Genomic DNA, 17,731 nt, shown 5'->3' with positions numbered 1-17,731 from the left:
AAAGTAAAAAATAATGTGGATAACACGATCCTTAATTCGAACATAATGTCATTACATATATAATTCCAGGCTTGCCCTTTTTTGGTTTGGGCTAAGCATCAATCGGATAGAAGAACAGCGAACTCGTTGAATAGAGTGTACGCCGTGTACAACATCAACGAGTTTTGAAAGATACTTTTGAAAGATAATTTCATATTGCGTGAGTCCTAAGTTCTAAACACATCCATTCCTCAAAACGGAGAATTGAAAATCGTTATACCTGACTGCCATGATGATTCGATCCAAGAGTTCCATTCCATTTCCAACTTCAATCTCACATTCATAAATATATGATACAAGATCATATTACTAATGAGTTTTATGGTGAAACCTCAAATTTCTTCAAGTTTTCCAATTAAATTGTATCTTCTGGAGAACAAATAAAAAAAATTGAACAATGGAGATTTTATTACAGGAACCAAACACTTAATAGTGTGTCCAATGCATACAAGCTTTCTTAGAAGTGATAAACATTACATTACTACAATTACACAATTAATATATCGCATAAACCATCAAGAATTTATGTCCTGCGTTTGTATGTCAAGTGTTTTTTTCCTATCGAATACTCGTTCACAATAAGTAGACTTGAAAATCTTAACGAGCAAAGGAAATTGCATCCAAATAAATAAAGTGACAGGTATATTAGCGAGGAAAATGAATGGATAAGTAAACCATGATTTATCCTGAAACATGATGAATAAGGCAGAAGAAAAGGCAACCATCATGGTGGCGATGGAGATCAAGAGTGAGGAAAGGCCTAGTATCATCTTTGTGGGTAAGGATTTGAGGAAATCATCTTCAGTATAACGCGATGTAAGGATACCCAAAAATATCAATGCTGAAGTTGCGGAAGAAAATAGCGAAATAGCATCTGAACCTATAAAAACCATAAATACCTTTCCTTTTAAGAATATGGGAAACCCTGTTACTTGGTTGTTTCCATCCGGAACCGTGAATGCTGCAGCAAACATGATTGTAATAATGAGGGCATTGACAACTGTATAAGATTTTGCTGCACTTCTCATCCACCTTTCTCCACCCTCGAGCAACTCCTTGTGTTCCTCGGTAAATAATTGAGGGGGTGTCAAACCATCTTTGTTTAAATTTGAGGCTCTCGAGAGTGGAACCACAATACTCTCTACGTCCTGCATTTCATTGAACAAAAAATTATACATCGTAGTGATATGAGGTGATCGTGTTCTTTCAGTAATTATAAAGGAAAAAAAATGCTTCATTTGATACATGAATAATGAATATAATGAGATAGAATTTATATTATTCTTATACGGCAATGGCATGGAACAAAGCGAGAAAGAAGTTAAATTTCAAGGTATTAAATGACACAATTTGAATTTCGTGAGGTTAAGTATGCGGATTGAATTTCAGGGGTCATAAATGTAATTAAGCGTACAAGAATAATAAAAAATAATTCTAACCTTGTACCATTGCCTTTCTCTCTGCATTTGCAAGGCTGCACCTGCAATACCATCAAGCTTTTTGCTTGCTAATGGAGATAACATCCCCGCATAATGTAGTATGCTGTTGTCGGAATTGTCTCTCAAAGTCGTAATGAGATTTCTTTTATCAACCCCGTATATAAGGTTATAAACATTTTCTTGACGGCATTCAACAGCATAATGAAATATGTTCTTTCCATCCTCTAAGCCTCTGAACAATAATTCTGGTCTGGCTTCACAGAGCATTTTAACGATCTCAACAGTCCCATTTTGGACAGCACTGTATACTGCTTCGTACACAAGGCCATCCTTCATTTCTTGATGATTTAAAAGATCTATCACCTCACACATGATGTGCAAAATTAACTCTACTTGAACATGGGTCATTTTCAGTTCACGAATGCGGCTGATTCCTAGGTTGACATTAAACAATGTTACAACTCACAACCACATTTTTACCAATAAATATATAAATCGATAGTTTCAACAAATGAAAAATAGGAGCTGATTGAATTTGATAAATCAACCGACATGATCCAACAAAGATGAGTGAGAAGTTAATTGTGAGTATCATTTTTCATAAAAAATAAATTAATTAATGTCCACGTACCCAAAAACTCTGAAAGCCTCGATGGAAGTCCTTGAAATAAACCGAAGACTGCGACACAAATTTAAAATCAAACTTTGCTTCCAAAATTGTTTATATGCTGATTAGATGATACTTGGCAATGGCATGAGCAAATTAGAAAAATTAAATACAAATCTTATTTATATGCTGATTAGATGATATATGGCAATAAGACTAGCCTTTTGCACGCACTCGTGCATGCTAGAGATCTTTTTTTAATCACAGACTCTAAGTGCCCCAAAATACATATTGCATATGTTGCTTTTCATTATAAATATTAAGAGATATTTACAATGTATTGTACAAACAAAAAACTTTATCATGCATGTTCCAAAAATTTGTAATGTTTTTTTTGTGTTCACTTGACATAGAGTAATGATTTATATGTTATTCATGCAGTCGTCAAAACAACCGTCAGTTTTCACTGTTAGTGAGTTGAAAAAAAGGTCGTACATAGTTGAGTGCTGGTTGAGGAGGGCTAGTGCAATAGTGAAAATCAAGCTCCATTCCCACCTTAGAAACCTATTTAACTATTGACCCAAAAACAAAACAAAAAAAAAAGCGCCTGTTCAGGGTGGGCAGTGCATGTCTCGTCCAATGAGACCAAAAATAGAGAAACTGCTAGTCTCTCTGCACGGTTGAAAGGCTTTTTCATCATAACGCGAATTACATATTTTAAATATATTTAAATGTTTCACTTGTTTTTTGTTCTATTATTTTGTTCCGTTATGAGATAACTTTTAAATACAAAAAGTATGTGATAGCCACCTAGTATATACTACGGTCTAGTGATATTGTTCTTCACTTGTAATTATATTTTCCTTCTTTAATCAATTGATGCAGATTTGTCTTAACAATAAGAATTCATCAAATATTCTGTTTACAAAACCTCATTAGTCCAAAATTTTAAGCTGTTATTAGATTTAGTTTAGTTTTCTTAATTTTCAATTTTAATTAAATTTTTTATTTATGCATTTTTACTCAAAATTTTGATTTGAATATTTACATATGAAAATCTAATCATTTTCAATGAAAAATAGTTAAAAGAAAATTTATATGTCATTATATACGACACCTATATATCACCTAACTAATTACTAAAAACAAGGAGATGGATAATTGAAAAAAGTCCCAAAAAAAAAAAAAGCGCAAAACATATGGAAAGGACTTCAACATATCAAACCATAGTTAGAGTTTTGAGATGTAACATACCTGTTCTATTCCTTTGATTGCCTTGATTGCCTTGTTCATTTTCTTGATCTTGAACATCTATACAAAATTCATTGATGGGAGGAGCATGCTCTATGTGTATACCTATCAAGAAATACGGCTTCCTCATTCAAAATACTCCTTGCAGATAGTGTCCATGACATAAGACCAATTATGATAGTACCCATTGGTATAAGAAAATATTAAGGAGACCATCTTATTTGATGGAACGAGCATGCTCTATGTATATACCTACCAAGAAATACGACTTCCTCATTCAAAATACTCCTTGTATATAGTGTCTTTGACATAAGACCAATTATGGTTGTAATATGATTTAAGAAAAATATTAAGGAGACCATCTTATTTGAACCACTTTATGAAATTCGTGGAAGGTGACATTTGTATATGCCACTCATAGTGTTGACAAATTTGATGTTAGCAAGAGAAAAGGGAAGATATTACTAACAGTTATAGATCCACCGTTGCCAGAATTTGAGCGACATCCCACTAGGAAATGCAGAGGGCATACTAGAAATTGCAGATAAAGGGGAGTATATTCCGCGGCCTCGAGTACATGCCATGGCTGGGCTACACATAAGTAAACGCCATCCAATATCTGTAGGTATATATTTAGACCAATTATTATATATATGCTATATAAATACGTATAGGGTTTCTCATTTTACTATCATGAAGTATTGTGGTTTTTAAAATTTCATACATCAAGTTTTTTGCCTTCCCAATGTCAATAACTAAAGTGAGATTTGTAGGACACTTTCATACTTTTGTTAGGTTTTTCATTAGAACCTCCATTAACTCGTGACATGGCGCCCACGTGGGGTCATATTGACATGTGACGCTCATTCATTATCCACGTGAGCGCCAAGTCACACGTTAACTTAGGTTCTGACGAAAAGCCTAATAAAAGTATTAAAGTGTACCACAATCCTCACTTTAGGTATGACATTGAGATGAAAAAATCTTGATGTATGAAAGTTTGAAAACCACGATACTTTAGGGTAGTAAAATGAGAATTACTCACATATATATATATAGGAAAGTGCTATGCACACACCTATTTTTTACCTCAAATGCACCTTTGTTAATTTTTTGTCATTGATCTTCTTCAGTTCATTCGATCTAACCGCCGAAAATTGAGGGAGGTGTAGAAATAAAAATGGATGTGTTGATAGCACTACCCTATATATATAGGAAGCCTTTAAGGAAGATCCCTATTTTTTTATAAAAATCGGAATTAGTTGTAGGATCCACACCACATCGAACTTTAACGATCCGAACCGTCTATTTTTCAAGTTGCACGTCATAGATCTCCTTGCAAAATATTAGCCAAATCGGAAATATTTAAGACATCTAATCGAGTTCAAAAAACTTAACGAATATTTTGTTATATAAAAAACAATGAAATTTTATCTTGATTATTAAATAGGCAAATGGTTTCGGATTGAATTGAATTTTTGTAAGGATGATCTATGAATCGAGACTTACAAAATAAACGGTTTGGATCATTGAAGTTCAATGTGAAGTGGGTTCCACACCTAATCTCCATTTTTTTCAAAAAATGGAGATCCATTTGCATAAAAGACCTGTATAATATATACACACACAGTGCAGAAAATTTGATTCGGTTAAGAGTAGTTTGGTTACCAAATTGTTTGGCAAAAAGACAAAAGACAAGAAGTTGAGAGCCGTCACGGCCTTTATCAGCCATTAGATCTTCGCTTGGAGTTTGAGAGTAGAGGTACCGAACAATATCCCATCGGTCATACATAGCAGCGATGAGAATCGGAATCATTTGGCGGCCCTCTTCGGCAATACGAAGTAGTTTCTTGCTCTTCGTAACCATGCATTTTACCATCTTGAGGTTGTCTCTAGCAGCATAAGCAAGAGCCGTCCAACCATAACCATCTTTAATCTCCAACTGTTCCTCCGTCATCAACTGCACCAGCTCTTTCACTATTTGCTCGTGCCCGAATATTACTGCGTTGTGAAGAGCTGTCCCCAGTGAATCCTTTATTGTTAATGCATTGGGTAGGGAACGAAACTCATCCATGCCAGACCATTCACCCATCCTTACAACATTGAAGAAATCTCGATACGCCCGCCGGATCTCATCTGTAAGGGTACGTATGTAATTAATGTTGACATTTTATACATTATATTAACTACTTTCTTCTTCAATTCTTGTGGAGTAACTTAAAATAACTTGCTTCTTAAGTAAATAGCATGTTATGACTTTAATCTAATATCTATTTATACTCAACAATCTCTTCACACCCAACTTTTAACTCGATACGCAACACACCCAACAATCTCTAATCTTTGGATTTGATATGGTTTTGAGATTAAAACCTTAATGTGAAACAGGGATTATAGGGAAAAAAAATTAATTTTAATTTTAAATAGAAAGATAAAAGAAAATAATGCACAATATACTGATAAACAGGTTAAGTCTGATTCTCTTGGTCAACTAATCATCAAGAGTTGATGGTCACTACCCCTTGAATTTGATATCAAGGTTTGAGATAAAGCCTTGCAAGCACGTCCATTTATTCATCATGGTTCCACCCTTGATAATTGATCAATAATGAGCGATTATGCATTCCTTACACACAAAGAAAGCAAGAGAACCTTTCATATACATTTAATTCTTTGATTTTGATGATAGATACCTGAGATTTCTTCTCGGTTGTACTCTGCCATGCTCAATCTGTCAATTTATCCAAAGGAAATTTTATTATATGTAGATCATGATCATGTGTTTATATATGAATTCAAGGAAAGAAATAGTGAAGCAAGTATAAGAAATAACAACTCACAAGTTTCTTTTTTCTGGGTTGAACTGTGCTTCCAAAGTATCCCAAGCAGCTTTGGCGGTGGTTTTGTCACGGATAGAAGTAAAAGTACGGGGCCCGCAAGAAAGTTGGATTGCATGCAAAGCTTCGGCATTATTCTTCCTCCAAGCCTTAAACTTGGGTTTACTGGTTGTTTCAACAACGTCCCAAAGATCTTTAGAGAGCAGATAGGTTTTGACGTGGACACTCCAATCCTTATAATCGTGCTCTCCGTCGAGGATTTGAGGAACAATTATGGTACTAGACGCAGCTGCCATGCTTCTAAATCTGTCAATTTTTCCAAACCAGATTTTATTAGTTAGATCACGATCATGTATGTGTATGAGAAAATAAAGAAAGAAATACTAAGCCAAGTATAAGGAATTAACTACTTACAATTGAAATGGGGAAGCCTTCAGAAAATGCTTCAGCTTGAATTGGTGATCTGTAGCATTGGCGCTGCAACATATATAGATATACTAATATAGTCAAGGATAAGATATCATATTGTGCTGATAATTTCATTTTGCAATCCAGATTCCCCTTTTCAATACGAAGTTAGGGATTTATTATTAGTACTCTAAAAATCTCATTTTGTAGTCCAAACTTTCTATAATTAGAGAAAAAAAAATACATTTGTAAAGAAATGATAATTTAAAGTGCTAATAACTATTCTCTTATTTTATTGATGTACGCTTATGGATCGACATGGAACAATTAATCAGCTGTCCCCGTTTTACAATGTCAAGTCTCGTTATTGCAATCTAACTTTAGAAATAGTTGAAAATATTAATCAAAGTAGTAAAAATAAAAAATAAACCTTGTATTTTACAAAGAAAAATATGTTATTACCATTTTTTTTAATAATAGTAAGTTGACATGTTATTATACATTCATTTTTATTAATTGAGTAATGTTATACTTACCATATTTTTCATATCACATGAATCTAAGGTTAAAGGAGCAGTATCAAGTAAGCCTAGTTGGGAGTTAGAAGCCATACTTTGCGTACAAATTAATTTAAGGATCAAAGTAGCAAAATCAAGTAAGCCTAGCTGGGACTTGGGAATTTAGAAGCCATGCTTTGCCCACAAATTAATCTAAGGATCAAATGAGCAGTATCAAGTAAGCCTAGCCAGGAATTAGAAGTCATACCTGGTGCACAAATTAATTTAAGGATCAAAGAGCATTCTCAAGTAAGCCTAGCTGGGACCTAGGAATTTAGAAGTCATACTGTTTGGACCCAAAATTTAGTTTTTAGGGTCAACACATACTTTGCCTACAAATTAAGCTAAGTATCAAAGGAGCAGTATCAAGTAAGCCTAGCTAGGAGTTAGAAGCCATACTAGGCGTACAAATTAATTTAAGGATCAAAGCACCAGTATCAAGTAATCTTAGTGGGGACCTGGGAATTTAGAAGCCATACTTTGCCTACAAATCAATCTAAAGATCAAAGGAGCAATATCAAGTAAGCCTAGCTGGGAGTTTGAAGCCATTCTTGGCGTACAAATTAATTTAAGGATCAAAGTAGTAGTATCAAGTAAGCCTAGCTGGGACCTGGGAATTTAGAAACCATACTTTGCCTACAAATTAATCTAAGGATCAAAGGAGTAGCATCAAGTAAGCCTAGTTGGGAGTTAGAAGCCATACTTAGAGTACAAATTAATTTAAGGATCAAATTAGCATCATCAAGTAAGTCTATCAAAATGACAAAAATACGCTCAATAATAAACAATGGTCCAAAATGATTTGACAAAAAATGAGAGTACTTTCGTCATTTTATCCTTATTTTATGAAATTTTTTCACAGAATGACCAAAATGATTGACGGTGGACAAACTCATGACCACTTCTATTGATTTCAAATCTCATAGATCAAAGTTAGTTATGGTAATCTGAGGTATCATTTTGGCTAAAAAAAACCTTTTTATAATTTGCTCAAGTGGCACTAACCTTCCAAAAACATCGAAACAAGGGATTCATTTCCTCTGAGGATCCTGTGTTTTTTGTGATGCTAGAGATACTAAAATTTTAAATTATGTTTTTCTAGACAATATGATGTGGCAGTTGATAATTAGACTCATTTTTAAATCATTAAAATAAGAATCAAACCATCAACCTCCACATCTTTTGATCAACAAAAAAAAATTATCTAAAAATTTAATCTCTCTAGCATTTTTTTGTACCTTTTTTTTGTCAAACACGTGCATATTTTTATATTTACCTTTACCCCACGCCAAAACGCAAAGTTTTGATCTGGTCCAAAAAGTTGTGTCTTCGTCCTCACCTAGAACATAGCGCGCGGAATTCTTTTGCAACGAACATCGTTACTGGAGAAGAATCAGGTACGAAACCCGTTTGTTCTATTCAATTTTCCTTCACACCTGTCGATTGGGTTCTTCAAATTTTACTTCGTTTGCTTTGTTTATCACCTTCTGCTCTGCACTTGTTGGTTTCTGTCAATTTGGGGGTTTAGGGTTTCTGTCAAATTTGGGGTTCTGGGTTTCTCTGTTTCTGTCCTTTTGGGGCTTTTAGGTTTCTGAAAAAGTTCAAAATTTTCATCTGCTGTCTGGTTGTGTTAGAACAACAAAATTTTGAAATTCTTGTGGAATGGAACCGTAGAAAATTGGTTACCAAATTAATGTATTACTAATTACATTCACAAGTGGCTAATTAATTGGCTTTTCTTAAACAAGAAATCATTTGAAAGAGCAACAATTTAGCAATTGCAAAGCTGAGCAGTCTGCTAATTGATTGTGTTATACTTGTACCAGTACAACAGGCGCTCCAACTTAGTGGGATAAGGCTTGGTTGTTGTTGTTGTTGTTGTTGTTTATACATACATGAACAATTCCCTTTCTGGAAAAATTTCGATGCCGACGTATGATTAAGTGTAATAGATTCCTTTCAAGTTTCCAGTTATACTACTCCTTTTTTTTGTTAGCAGAACACCACAGAATGATTCCTTGCATATTATTCCACAAAAATGTTATTCCTTGCATATTATTCCACAAAAATGCTTCTGTAGTACGAAGCCCTCTTTACTTTTCTTAATTAATTCTAGCTATGAAGAAGGCAAGAAAAACTAAGGAGGCTGCAAGATCATCTAAGAAAAGTAATGCTATTGAGAAACATATTCCGGTACATCCCCCTGCATCTGCGCGAAGTGAAAGGCTGCCTAATGAGGTATTGTTAGTTTGGGTACATAATAGCATTTTTAGCCAGTTACCTGTTCCATGTTTTCAATCTAAATATCGGATTTGATTTTTGTCAAACGGAACGTGGTCCACTAAGGTGCATGTCCAAGTACAATACATTGAAAGAAGGGAAATGGCAGGACAAGCAAAACAATAACACTTTTAGGAAGTACATTACAGAGTCCTGTTTGTTACCGCTTCTGGAGTGTACATATCGAATTGTTGATAAGATAGTGGTCTCTGCTTTTGTTGAGTGCTGGCAGCCGGACACTAGCACCTTTCACCTACCGTTTGTTAAGATGACCATTACTTTAGACGACGTGTCAAACCTCTTAGGTATAAGAAAAGAAAAAAAAAAAAACTTTATGATTGCATAATATCAAAATTGTATCTTTACGCAGATTAAAATTTTACTAATTTCAGTTTCCTTTTTAGGGGTTCCTATCACGGGCAAGGCAATCTCTTTACAAGCAGAAGATGTCATGAGTAATCATGAACTATTGGTAGAGTTATTAGGGGTTAATGACGAGGAGGCAACCGAGGCTTTGAGCGAGTTCAATGAAGAATATGTGACTCTTTCTTGGTTACGAAAACGTTTTGAAGGTGTGAGTGATACAGACTCAACGGAAGCAAGTAAGTGTCCAGCTAGGGCTTACTTGTTGTACTTGTTGGGATGTACTCTTTTTGTGGACAAAAGCGGGACCAGGGTACATGTTACTTATCTAAGACTACTTAGGGATCTTGATGCTGTAAGAGGCTGTGCATGGGGTTCTAGTGCACCAACTTGGTTATATCATCAGTTAGGGCAATCCACTAGATATAAGGTCAAACAAATGAGTGGCTATATGACCTTGTTAGAGACATGGGTGTACGAACACATGCATCTAGTTTGTAGCCCTAATTATGACCAAAATTACTCTGATATTCACCCTCATGCATGTCGTTGGAAGCCACGAACGTCTAGTGGAACCACAACACATGACTTGCAGAAGATGAGGAAAAAGTTGGATTCTTTGACAGCCAACCAGGTATGGACATTTTGGGCGTTACTGATCAAATATAATTTTTAGTGATACCATTATGTCTAATGCATGTATATATATCTTTTTCAGGTCAGCTGGGAACCCTACACATCTCATAGACAAGCACAACCATTTCATGAGATAACATACTTTACTGGGATGTTAAAATGCTTCGATGTTGTTGAGCCCTACTGTCCTGAGAGGGTACTTAGGCAGTTTGGACATGTACAGACAATTCCAAAGGCACTGTGTGTCCTTCCTCGAAGCACAAAAGCAACTCATGCATCAGTTAACAAGGTATTATTTGAATACATTGATGGGATGTGAGATAGGTGGCAGAATCACGTCTTGCATCAAAATAACCGAAGCAGCCCAGTTAGCATTGCATCAGATGTTGTCTCAGGGTACATGAACCGGTACCACAAAGTATCTCGTTCTTATGTCCACAACCCAGCACTTAGTACTTCCTCATTTGACCCACAATGTACCTCTCACACATTATACTATCAGGTAAATATTTCAGTTTGAGTAGAAATTGTTGTCGAAATTGCATTCATGTATTTGGTTATTATTTGTTGCAGGATCGTGTGCAACATATCCTGAACGTCACTAGGCGTGTTGTGGACATGGGGAAGGAGGTTGCATTGAGAGATTTCCCTGATGATGTCTACAATGCAGTTGAGAGCATACAAAACCTTTTAGAGGGTAGAAGTTCGGATGGATGACTATACGCTTCAGCACTCATCAGATTTTTGAAGTAAGCATCTAAAACTGTATTTGGAATCGCACCCAGTTACTTATGGCACAAAAATACAATACAATGAGAGTGATATTTTCATCGTAAAAATCTCTGTATGCGCTTTACATTCCATATAGAAACCTGCACAAAATCAAACCAGAAAAAAATCAAACTTTGAAACTAAGAACGAGATTTTGAGGAAAGAAAGTGTCCGGGAATTTTTTTTTTTTTTTTTTTTGTACTTACGATTGAAATAATCCAAAAGCAGGGTTGATGGATCCAGTTATGAAGCAGTAGACTCAGAGGGAATGTCAGCACTTTGTACAATAAACCCAAGGAAAAACAGAGCCTACAAGTTTAAGGGAGGTATTCCAAAGTAATCACGGATTGTTTTCCTTTTTAGAGAGGAGGGAGGGTTCAGAACAGAAGACGGGCTGTCCGATGCAGCTTCGGGGGTCTTCTCGAAGGTCTTGCTAAAGTCAGGATCCGACACAGATTGTTTCTTCTGTGACGGGGGAGTACTCATTTTGGGCATACTAATCGGATTTAGTGAATTTGTTTCGTCTAATCCTTCATCGGACGGACACAAATTTCCGGAATCCTTTGAGGTATGCATCGTTGATTCACTCATCAGAAGCTTTCTACATTCTGCTCTTGGGATTGCCATGACTCTTCTTCGAACGGTAGATGGTGAGCTTGTGCTTGGGGAGTAAGAGTAACTATTCTGAGAGTCCCAAATGCGAACCTATCGAGATGAAACATAAAAGTGAAAAGTTGAATCTAAAACGTTAAAGAAAATGGCAAATGCATTGTGAAAATTGATGAATGTACAATCTTATATATGAACTGCGACTCTGTCTTGCATACCGTAAAATCATCTGACGACGTCGCCATCTTCCCGACCTCAAACTGGGACCTATTCGAAGTCGGAAAAAGGTTCAGTCTTTTGTCAAGAAATAACGAAAACCAGCAGCATTCGGGTAGGAGTGAAAACATACCAATCTACTGCTGTAACTTCCCTGTCATGGCCTTCCAATACAACGGGATCTTCCTGTTGCTTGTTTACCTGGTTGGCATTGCCAATAGTATCATTCTCGATCCGAGACCAGTAACAATTGATAAACCTATTACCCTACATGTACTCCAGGTCAGCAAACCACTCCAAGTCAGCAATCCACATCCCTGCAGTTCCAATCATCTAAGGGCTGGTTTGGTATTGCTGTGCTTTGAAAAAAAACTGCTTCTGCTGTGCTGTGAGAATAAGCAGCTGTGAAATAAAGCAGCAGAGTGTTTGGTAAACTTTTTTGTAAAAGTGCTTTTGAAAAAAAAAAAGCAGTATTAGAGTGTTTGGTAAACTTTTATGTAAAACAGATGTGAAAAAAAGCCAGTTTTTCAAGGCTAGGTTTTGCAGCTTCTTGTTTTTGGCTTTTTTTCATCCAAAACTGTGAAAAAAAGCTGAAGCTGAGTGTTTACCAAACACAAAAACAGCTCCCAGTTTTTTTTTATAGCAGCTTTTTTCAGAATCACCTCAGTACCAAACCAGGTCTAAGTCCCGCTCATCAAGTCAAACTCATAGTTTGGATAACTCAAGGACTCTTCATCAGATAGACTCTCCTATCTCTTCTTAGACTCTATCAGTTTGTATTTGTAATTTGAATTCACTTGTAATTTGTTATATGTTCATAATACAACAAACTTATCTTGTAATCTCTATATAATGAAGTCAAAACCTCACTCATCATTAACTGAGTTGAGCTTATGCAATCAGTCTTTACAACCCTAGTTTAAACTCTTTCATGGTATCACACATCTAAAGTCTCTCGACAGATGCAATTTTTTTCCCTCTCACATGGCTTCTCAATCTTCATCTCCCATTCCCCTCCTAAATGCCTCCAATTTTCTCACAATCAAACTTGATCGTACCAACTACCCACTCTGGCAAGCCCAAATGCTACCTCTCTTCCGCAGCAGAAACCTAGTTTCATTTGTAGATGGAACCAGTCCATGTCCTCCAGCCTTCCTGAAAGATGCGGATGGCAATATCACTGACACAGTCAACCTTGACTTCGAAACCTGGATACAACAAGATGCCATTGTCATGTCGTGGATCAACTCTTTAGTTCACCCCACCGTTCTCGCTGCTTTAATTAGGAAAACTAGCTCCCATTCTGCCTAGACAACACTACGTGACCGCTATGCTTCTCAGTCAATCGGTTGTCTCCTTCAGCTTCGAAGTGAGTTGATGAATACTCACAGAGGTGATTCTTCCATATCTGAATTCTTGGATAAAATTAATTGTCTCGCAGATACCCTCTCTCTCTCTGGTGCTCTGTTTCAAACTTCGACATCATTGCAATCATTCTTAATAATGTTGGTCCTACTTATAAAAGCACGGTTGCCTCCACCTAAGCTCATGACGAGGCGATTACGTACAATGCTTTGGAAGCACTTCTTCTTGGCGCTGAACGAAGATAGAAAATGCATTCTGCATTCACAGCTGACATCGGACCTACTACCTTTGCTGCAATTCGCAATGGCGGTCGTGCACCTGTTACTTTTCGAGGACGCGGATCCTCCTTTGGGTTTCAAGGTCGCATCAGTCTCAATGGTGGTCGTGGTTCTTCCTCCCGCCCATGCAACTCACCAAGCTCTCATCATGGGCCTTATCAAGGCTCTCAATCTCGCCAACCTGATGGTCTTCTCAGTCATGCTCCCTCTGAGAGTTCTTTTCCTAATGGTCGGATTCAATGCCAAATCTGTAATAGACATGGCCATTCAGCAATCGATTGTTTCAACAGTCTAAACATGTCTTATGAAGGGCGTGTTCCAGCGCCAAAACTTCAAGCATATGTTGCCGGTGTTCCACCTGCATTTGCCAGTGCTCCAACAATCCAGAATTGGCTTTTCGATTCTAGAGCCAATGCCCACATCACAAATGATCCAGCCCAAGTATCCAATCCTCGTCCTTACAATGGCACTGATCAAGTGAATGGTGTAGTCAAAGGAACAGGTTTGAAAATTTCTCATGTTGGTAACACTTGCATTCGTACACCCCAAGCCAATTTTCACCTATCAAACACACTATTTTGCCCTAATGCATCCACAAATGTTATTTCCATTCATTGATTTACCAATGATAACAATTGTTCTCTAACTTTATACCCAAACTCATATCGTGTTCAGGATCTTCACACCGGGAATATGCTTTTCCACAGCTAGAGTAGAAATGGATTCTACCCCTTCTCAACAGTTTCATCATGCAATAAAGGAGTCTCTACATACATAGGTGCTAGCGTGTCCAACTCTATTTGGCACTCTAGATTAGGTCATCCATCTTCTCATGTTTTGAAAAGTTTAATTTCTAGGAATAAGTTGCCTATCAATGGCGTTGTAACCAGTGATTTTTGTCAGTCATGCCCCATGGGCAAGAGTCACAAGTTACATTTTAGTTTGTCTACTTCAAAATCGTCTTTTCCTTTGCAATTGGCTCGTTCGGATGTATGGACTTCTCCTTCTGTTTCAATTAATGGATTTAAATATTATGTCATTTTTATTGATGATTTCTCTCGATATTCATGGTTGTATCCCTTAAAATTGAAATCAGATGTATTTTCTACATTTGTTGATTTTAAGAAATTGGTTGAAAATATGTTTTGACGCTACCATCAAATCCTTTCAAACCGACAGGGGAGGTGAGTATCTTAGTAACAATTTCAAAGCTTTCTTGACTCATCATGGTATTAATCATTGTTTAACATGCCCACATCATCCCGAACAAAATGGAATTTCTGAACGCAAACACCGACATATTGTTGAAACTAGCCTTACTCTTCTTGCACATTCATCGTTACCCACATCTTTTTGGGATGAAGCATTTCATACGGCAAATTATTTGATAAATCATTTACAAGTCTTACATGATGAGTCCCCGTTTCAAAAACTATTTTACAAACCTCGTCAATATGATTTCCTAAAAGTTTTTGGGTGTGCATGTTTCCCATATCTTCGACCATATAATACTAATAAACTTCAATTTAGATCCAAACGTTGTGTTTTTCTTGGCTAAATCAACAAGGTTATAGATGCCTTGACATGTCTACAGGAAAAAAAAAATTTGTCTCGTCATGTTGTCTTTGATGAAACCTCATTTCCATATAAAGAATCCATTTCTAATCTGTCCCTATCATCCCATATTTCCTCAAACAATCTGATATTAGATATAGGTCCCCCCACTCCCATACTGCACACAGTCCTCTACTCCTATCCCACCACAAATTCCTGCCATCAATCCCATCCATCCCAACAACTTCACACCTCTCTCGCCTAACCCTACTTCACCATCTTTACCATCACCTGTCCTTGACTCACCTACCTCTCCTACTTCACCATCTTTACCATCACCTGTCATTGACTCACCTACCTCTCCCTTAGTCTTACATATCCCTAATCCTTCATTTCCTACTATTCCTTTAGGACCCACGAATGCAAGTCATGTTCCTTCTACATCCTCTTCATCTCAGAGGACAATTCAACCTACTCACTCTATGACAACACGTGCTAAGGACGGGATTCACAAACCTAATCCCAAATATGCATTTATTTCTACTGTCACTAATATTGTGATTGAGCCTACTTGTTTTACACAGGCTAACAAATATCCCGAATGGCGACATGCAATGGCAGAAGAGTTTAATGCTCTCTTACGATCGGATCAAACAGCATTCTGATGGTTCCATACAGAGGTATAAGGCTCGACTAGTCGCAAATGGATTTCACCAACAATATGGTATCGATTACAGCGAGACGTTCAGTCCCGTGGTCACTCATGCAACAATTAGACTCATTCTCTCCATTGCCCTTCACTACAATTGGCCTATCAGACAACTTGATGTTCAGAATGCTTTCTTACATGGTTTTTTAGCAGAAGTCGTTTATATGCGACAACCTTCAGGTTTTGTGGATCCTCAGTTTCCATCAAATGTCTGTAGACTGCATAGATCACTATATGGTTTGAAACAAGCACCATGTGCCTGGTTTCAATGTTTTTCCCAACATCTTGAAGACCTTGGGTTTCAGGCAACCATAGCAGATTTTTCGCTGTTCACATTCTTTAATGGATCTGCTGTTATCTACTTGTTGATATATGTCGACGACATCCTTGTTACGGGCAATAATCCATCACATATATCTCGACTCATTCAACTGCTTGACCAAAAGTTTTCTATGAAGGATCTCGGTCATTTGCATTATTTTTTGGGAATGGAAATTACACGGACATCCACTGCCATGTATCTTTGTCAATCTAAGTACATCTTGGACCTTCTAAAAAATATCAATATGTCTGACGCAAAGCCTCTCACCACTCCCGCTGCAACTGGCCCCAAGTTGAGTCTCTATGAAGAAGAACCTTTGTCAGATGGCACTAATTTTCGAAGTATAGTCGGTGGTCTCCAATACCTTCTTTTCATGAGACCTTATATTGTTTTTGTCGTCAATCAGGTCTGCCAATATATGCATTCACCCACCACTGCTCATTGGGCTGCTGTCAAACGCATACTCCGATACTTGAAGGCCACTCATGATCACGACATTGTCAATAAACCTAGTCCTCTCACCCTCACTGCATTTGCCAATGCGGATTATGCTAGCGATCCTGACGATAAGCGCTCCACTGGGGGCTATTGCATTTTCCCTTTAGGAGCTCCAAGAACCAGTAAGGGGTGTCTCGCTCAAGCACTGAGGCCTAGTACAGACAACTGGCCTATACGACAACCACTTTATCTTGGTTCCGCCATATCTTTCGTGACTTGCACCTTTCACTTTCTCTACCAAAGTTATGGTGCGACAATATTAGTGCACTTGCAGTAGCTTCTAATCTTGTTTATCAGGCGAGGATGAGACACGTTGAAGTTGACTACCACTATATCTGAGAAAAGGTAGTTCGCAAAGAAATACAAGTTGGCTATGTTGCCACTGCTGTTGGCTATGTCGCCACTGCTGATCAAATTGCAGACCTTCTCACTAAAGGATTGTCCTCTGCTCGTTTCAGTTATCCCATTTCCAAGCTTCCCGTGCGTCAACACCCGCTTAGCTTGCAGGGGCGTGATAAACCTATTATCCCTACATGTACTCCAGGTCAGCAATCCACATCCCTGCAGTTCAAATCATCTAAGTCCCGCTCATCAAGTCAAACTCATAGTTTGGATAACTCAAGAACTCTTCATCAAATAGACTTTCCTATCTCTTCTTAGACTCTATCAGTTTGTATTTGTAATTTGAATTCACTTGTAATCTGTTATACGTTCATACTGTAACAAACTTATCTTGTAATCTCTATATAATGAAGTCAAAACCTCACTCATCATTAACTGAGCTGTGCTTATGCAATCAGTCTTTACAACCCTAGTTTAAACTCTTTCAACAATAACGCTTTGAAAAACAAATGTTACCTGCCAAGTATTGGCATTTCCATCGCTCGAGCCACTGACTATGTGAGCAGCATCGGGGCTAATAACTTGAAAAGTGTTTTTAAGTTAAAATAAATAGATTCAAGTAGAGTTGTCTCCCTAGCCATTTCTTTTTT

At 37.1% G+C, this 17,731-nt stretch overlaps 2 protein-coding genes and 1 long non-coding RNA gene across 14 annotated transcripts; 2 read left to right on the top strand and 1 right to left on the bottom strand.

Annotated features, from left to right (window-relative positions):
* Positions 1-429: 429 nt before the first annotated feature.
* LOC148689215 (uncharacterized) lies at positions 430-6,469 on the bottom strand. The gene is made up of 8 exons (XM_088688959.1): positions 6,177-6,469; positions 6,030-6,067; positions 5,005-5,472; positions 3,806-3,955; positions 3,340-3,441; positions 2,110-2,157; positions 1,479-1,912; positions 430-1,187 (listed from the first exon to the last, which is right to left on the bottom strand). Exons 1-8 carry the CDS (start codon positions 6,467-6,469, stop codon positions 555-557), a joined length of 2,166 nt encoding a protein of 721 aa, XP_088545085.1. The 3' UTR covers positions 430-554.
* LOC148689214 (uncharacterized) lies at positions 5,353-6,850 on the top strand. The gene is made up of 2 exons (XR_015958411.1): positions 5,353-5,480; positions 6,214-6,850. It is a non-coding gene; the product is annotated as an uncharacterized LOC148689214 (long non-coding RNA).
* A 1,530-nt stretch (positions 6,851-8,380) lies between these two features.
* Positions 8,381-17,424, top strand: LOC137749476 (protein MAIN-LIKE 1). 12 transcript variants are annotated; one of them, XR_015958402.1, is made up of 7 exons: positions 8,381-8,535; positions 9,255-9,376; positions 9,823-10,415; positions 10,500-10,893; positions 10,991-11,166; positions 11,417-12,313; positions 17,284-17,424. XR_015958402.1 is itself a non-coding variant. In XM_088688958.1 (5 exons), the coding sequence occupies exons 1-3, from the start codon at positions 9,489-9,491 to the stop codon at positions 10,526-10,528; spliced, it is 462 nt and encodes a 153-aa protein (XP_088545084.1). In that variant the 5' UTR covers positions 9,383-9,488; the 3' UTR covers positions 10,529-10,919; positions 10,991-11,166; positions 11,414-11,974. The 12 variants fall into 12 exon arrangements, 4 of the variants coding, with proteins under 4 accessions (XP_088545084.1, XP_088545083.1, XP_088545082.1 ...); XR_015958400.1 differs by having other exon boundaries at positions 11,414-12,313; XR_015958398.1 differs by having other exon boundaries at positions 10,500-10,919.
* Positions 17,425-17,731: the final 307 nt, after the last annotated feature.

This window comes from Pyrus communis, chromosome 17 (assembly GCF_041283825.1).
Source record: "Pyrus communis isolate YQ-2024b chromosome 17, ASM4128382v1, whole genome shotgun sequence".
NCBI lineage: Eukaryota > Viridiplantae > Streptophyta > Magnoliopsida > Rosales > Rosaceae > Pyrus > Pyrus communis.
This window is presented reverse-complemented; position numbering and strand designations above follow the sequence as displayed.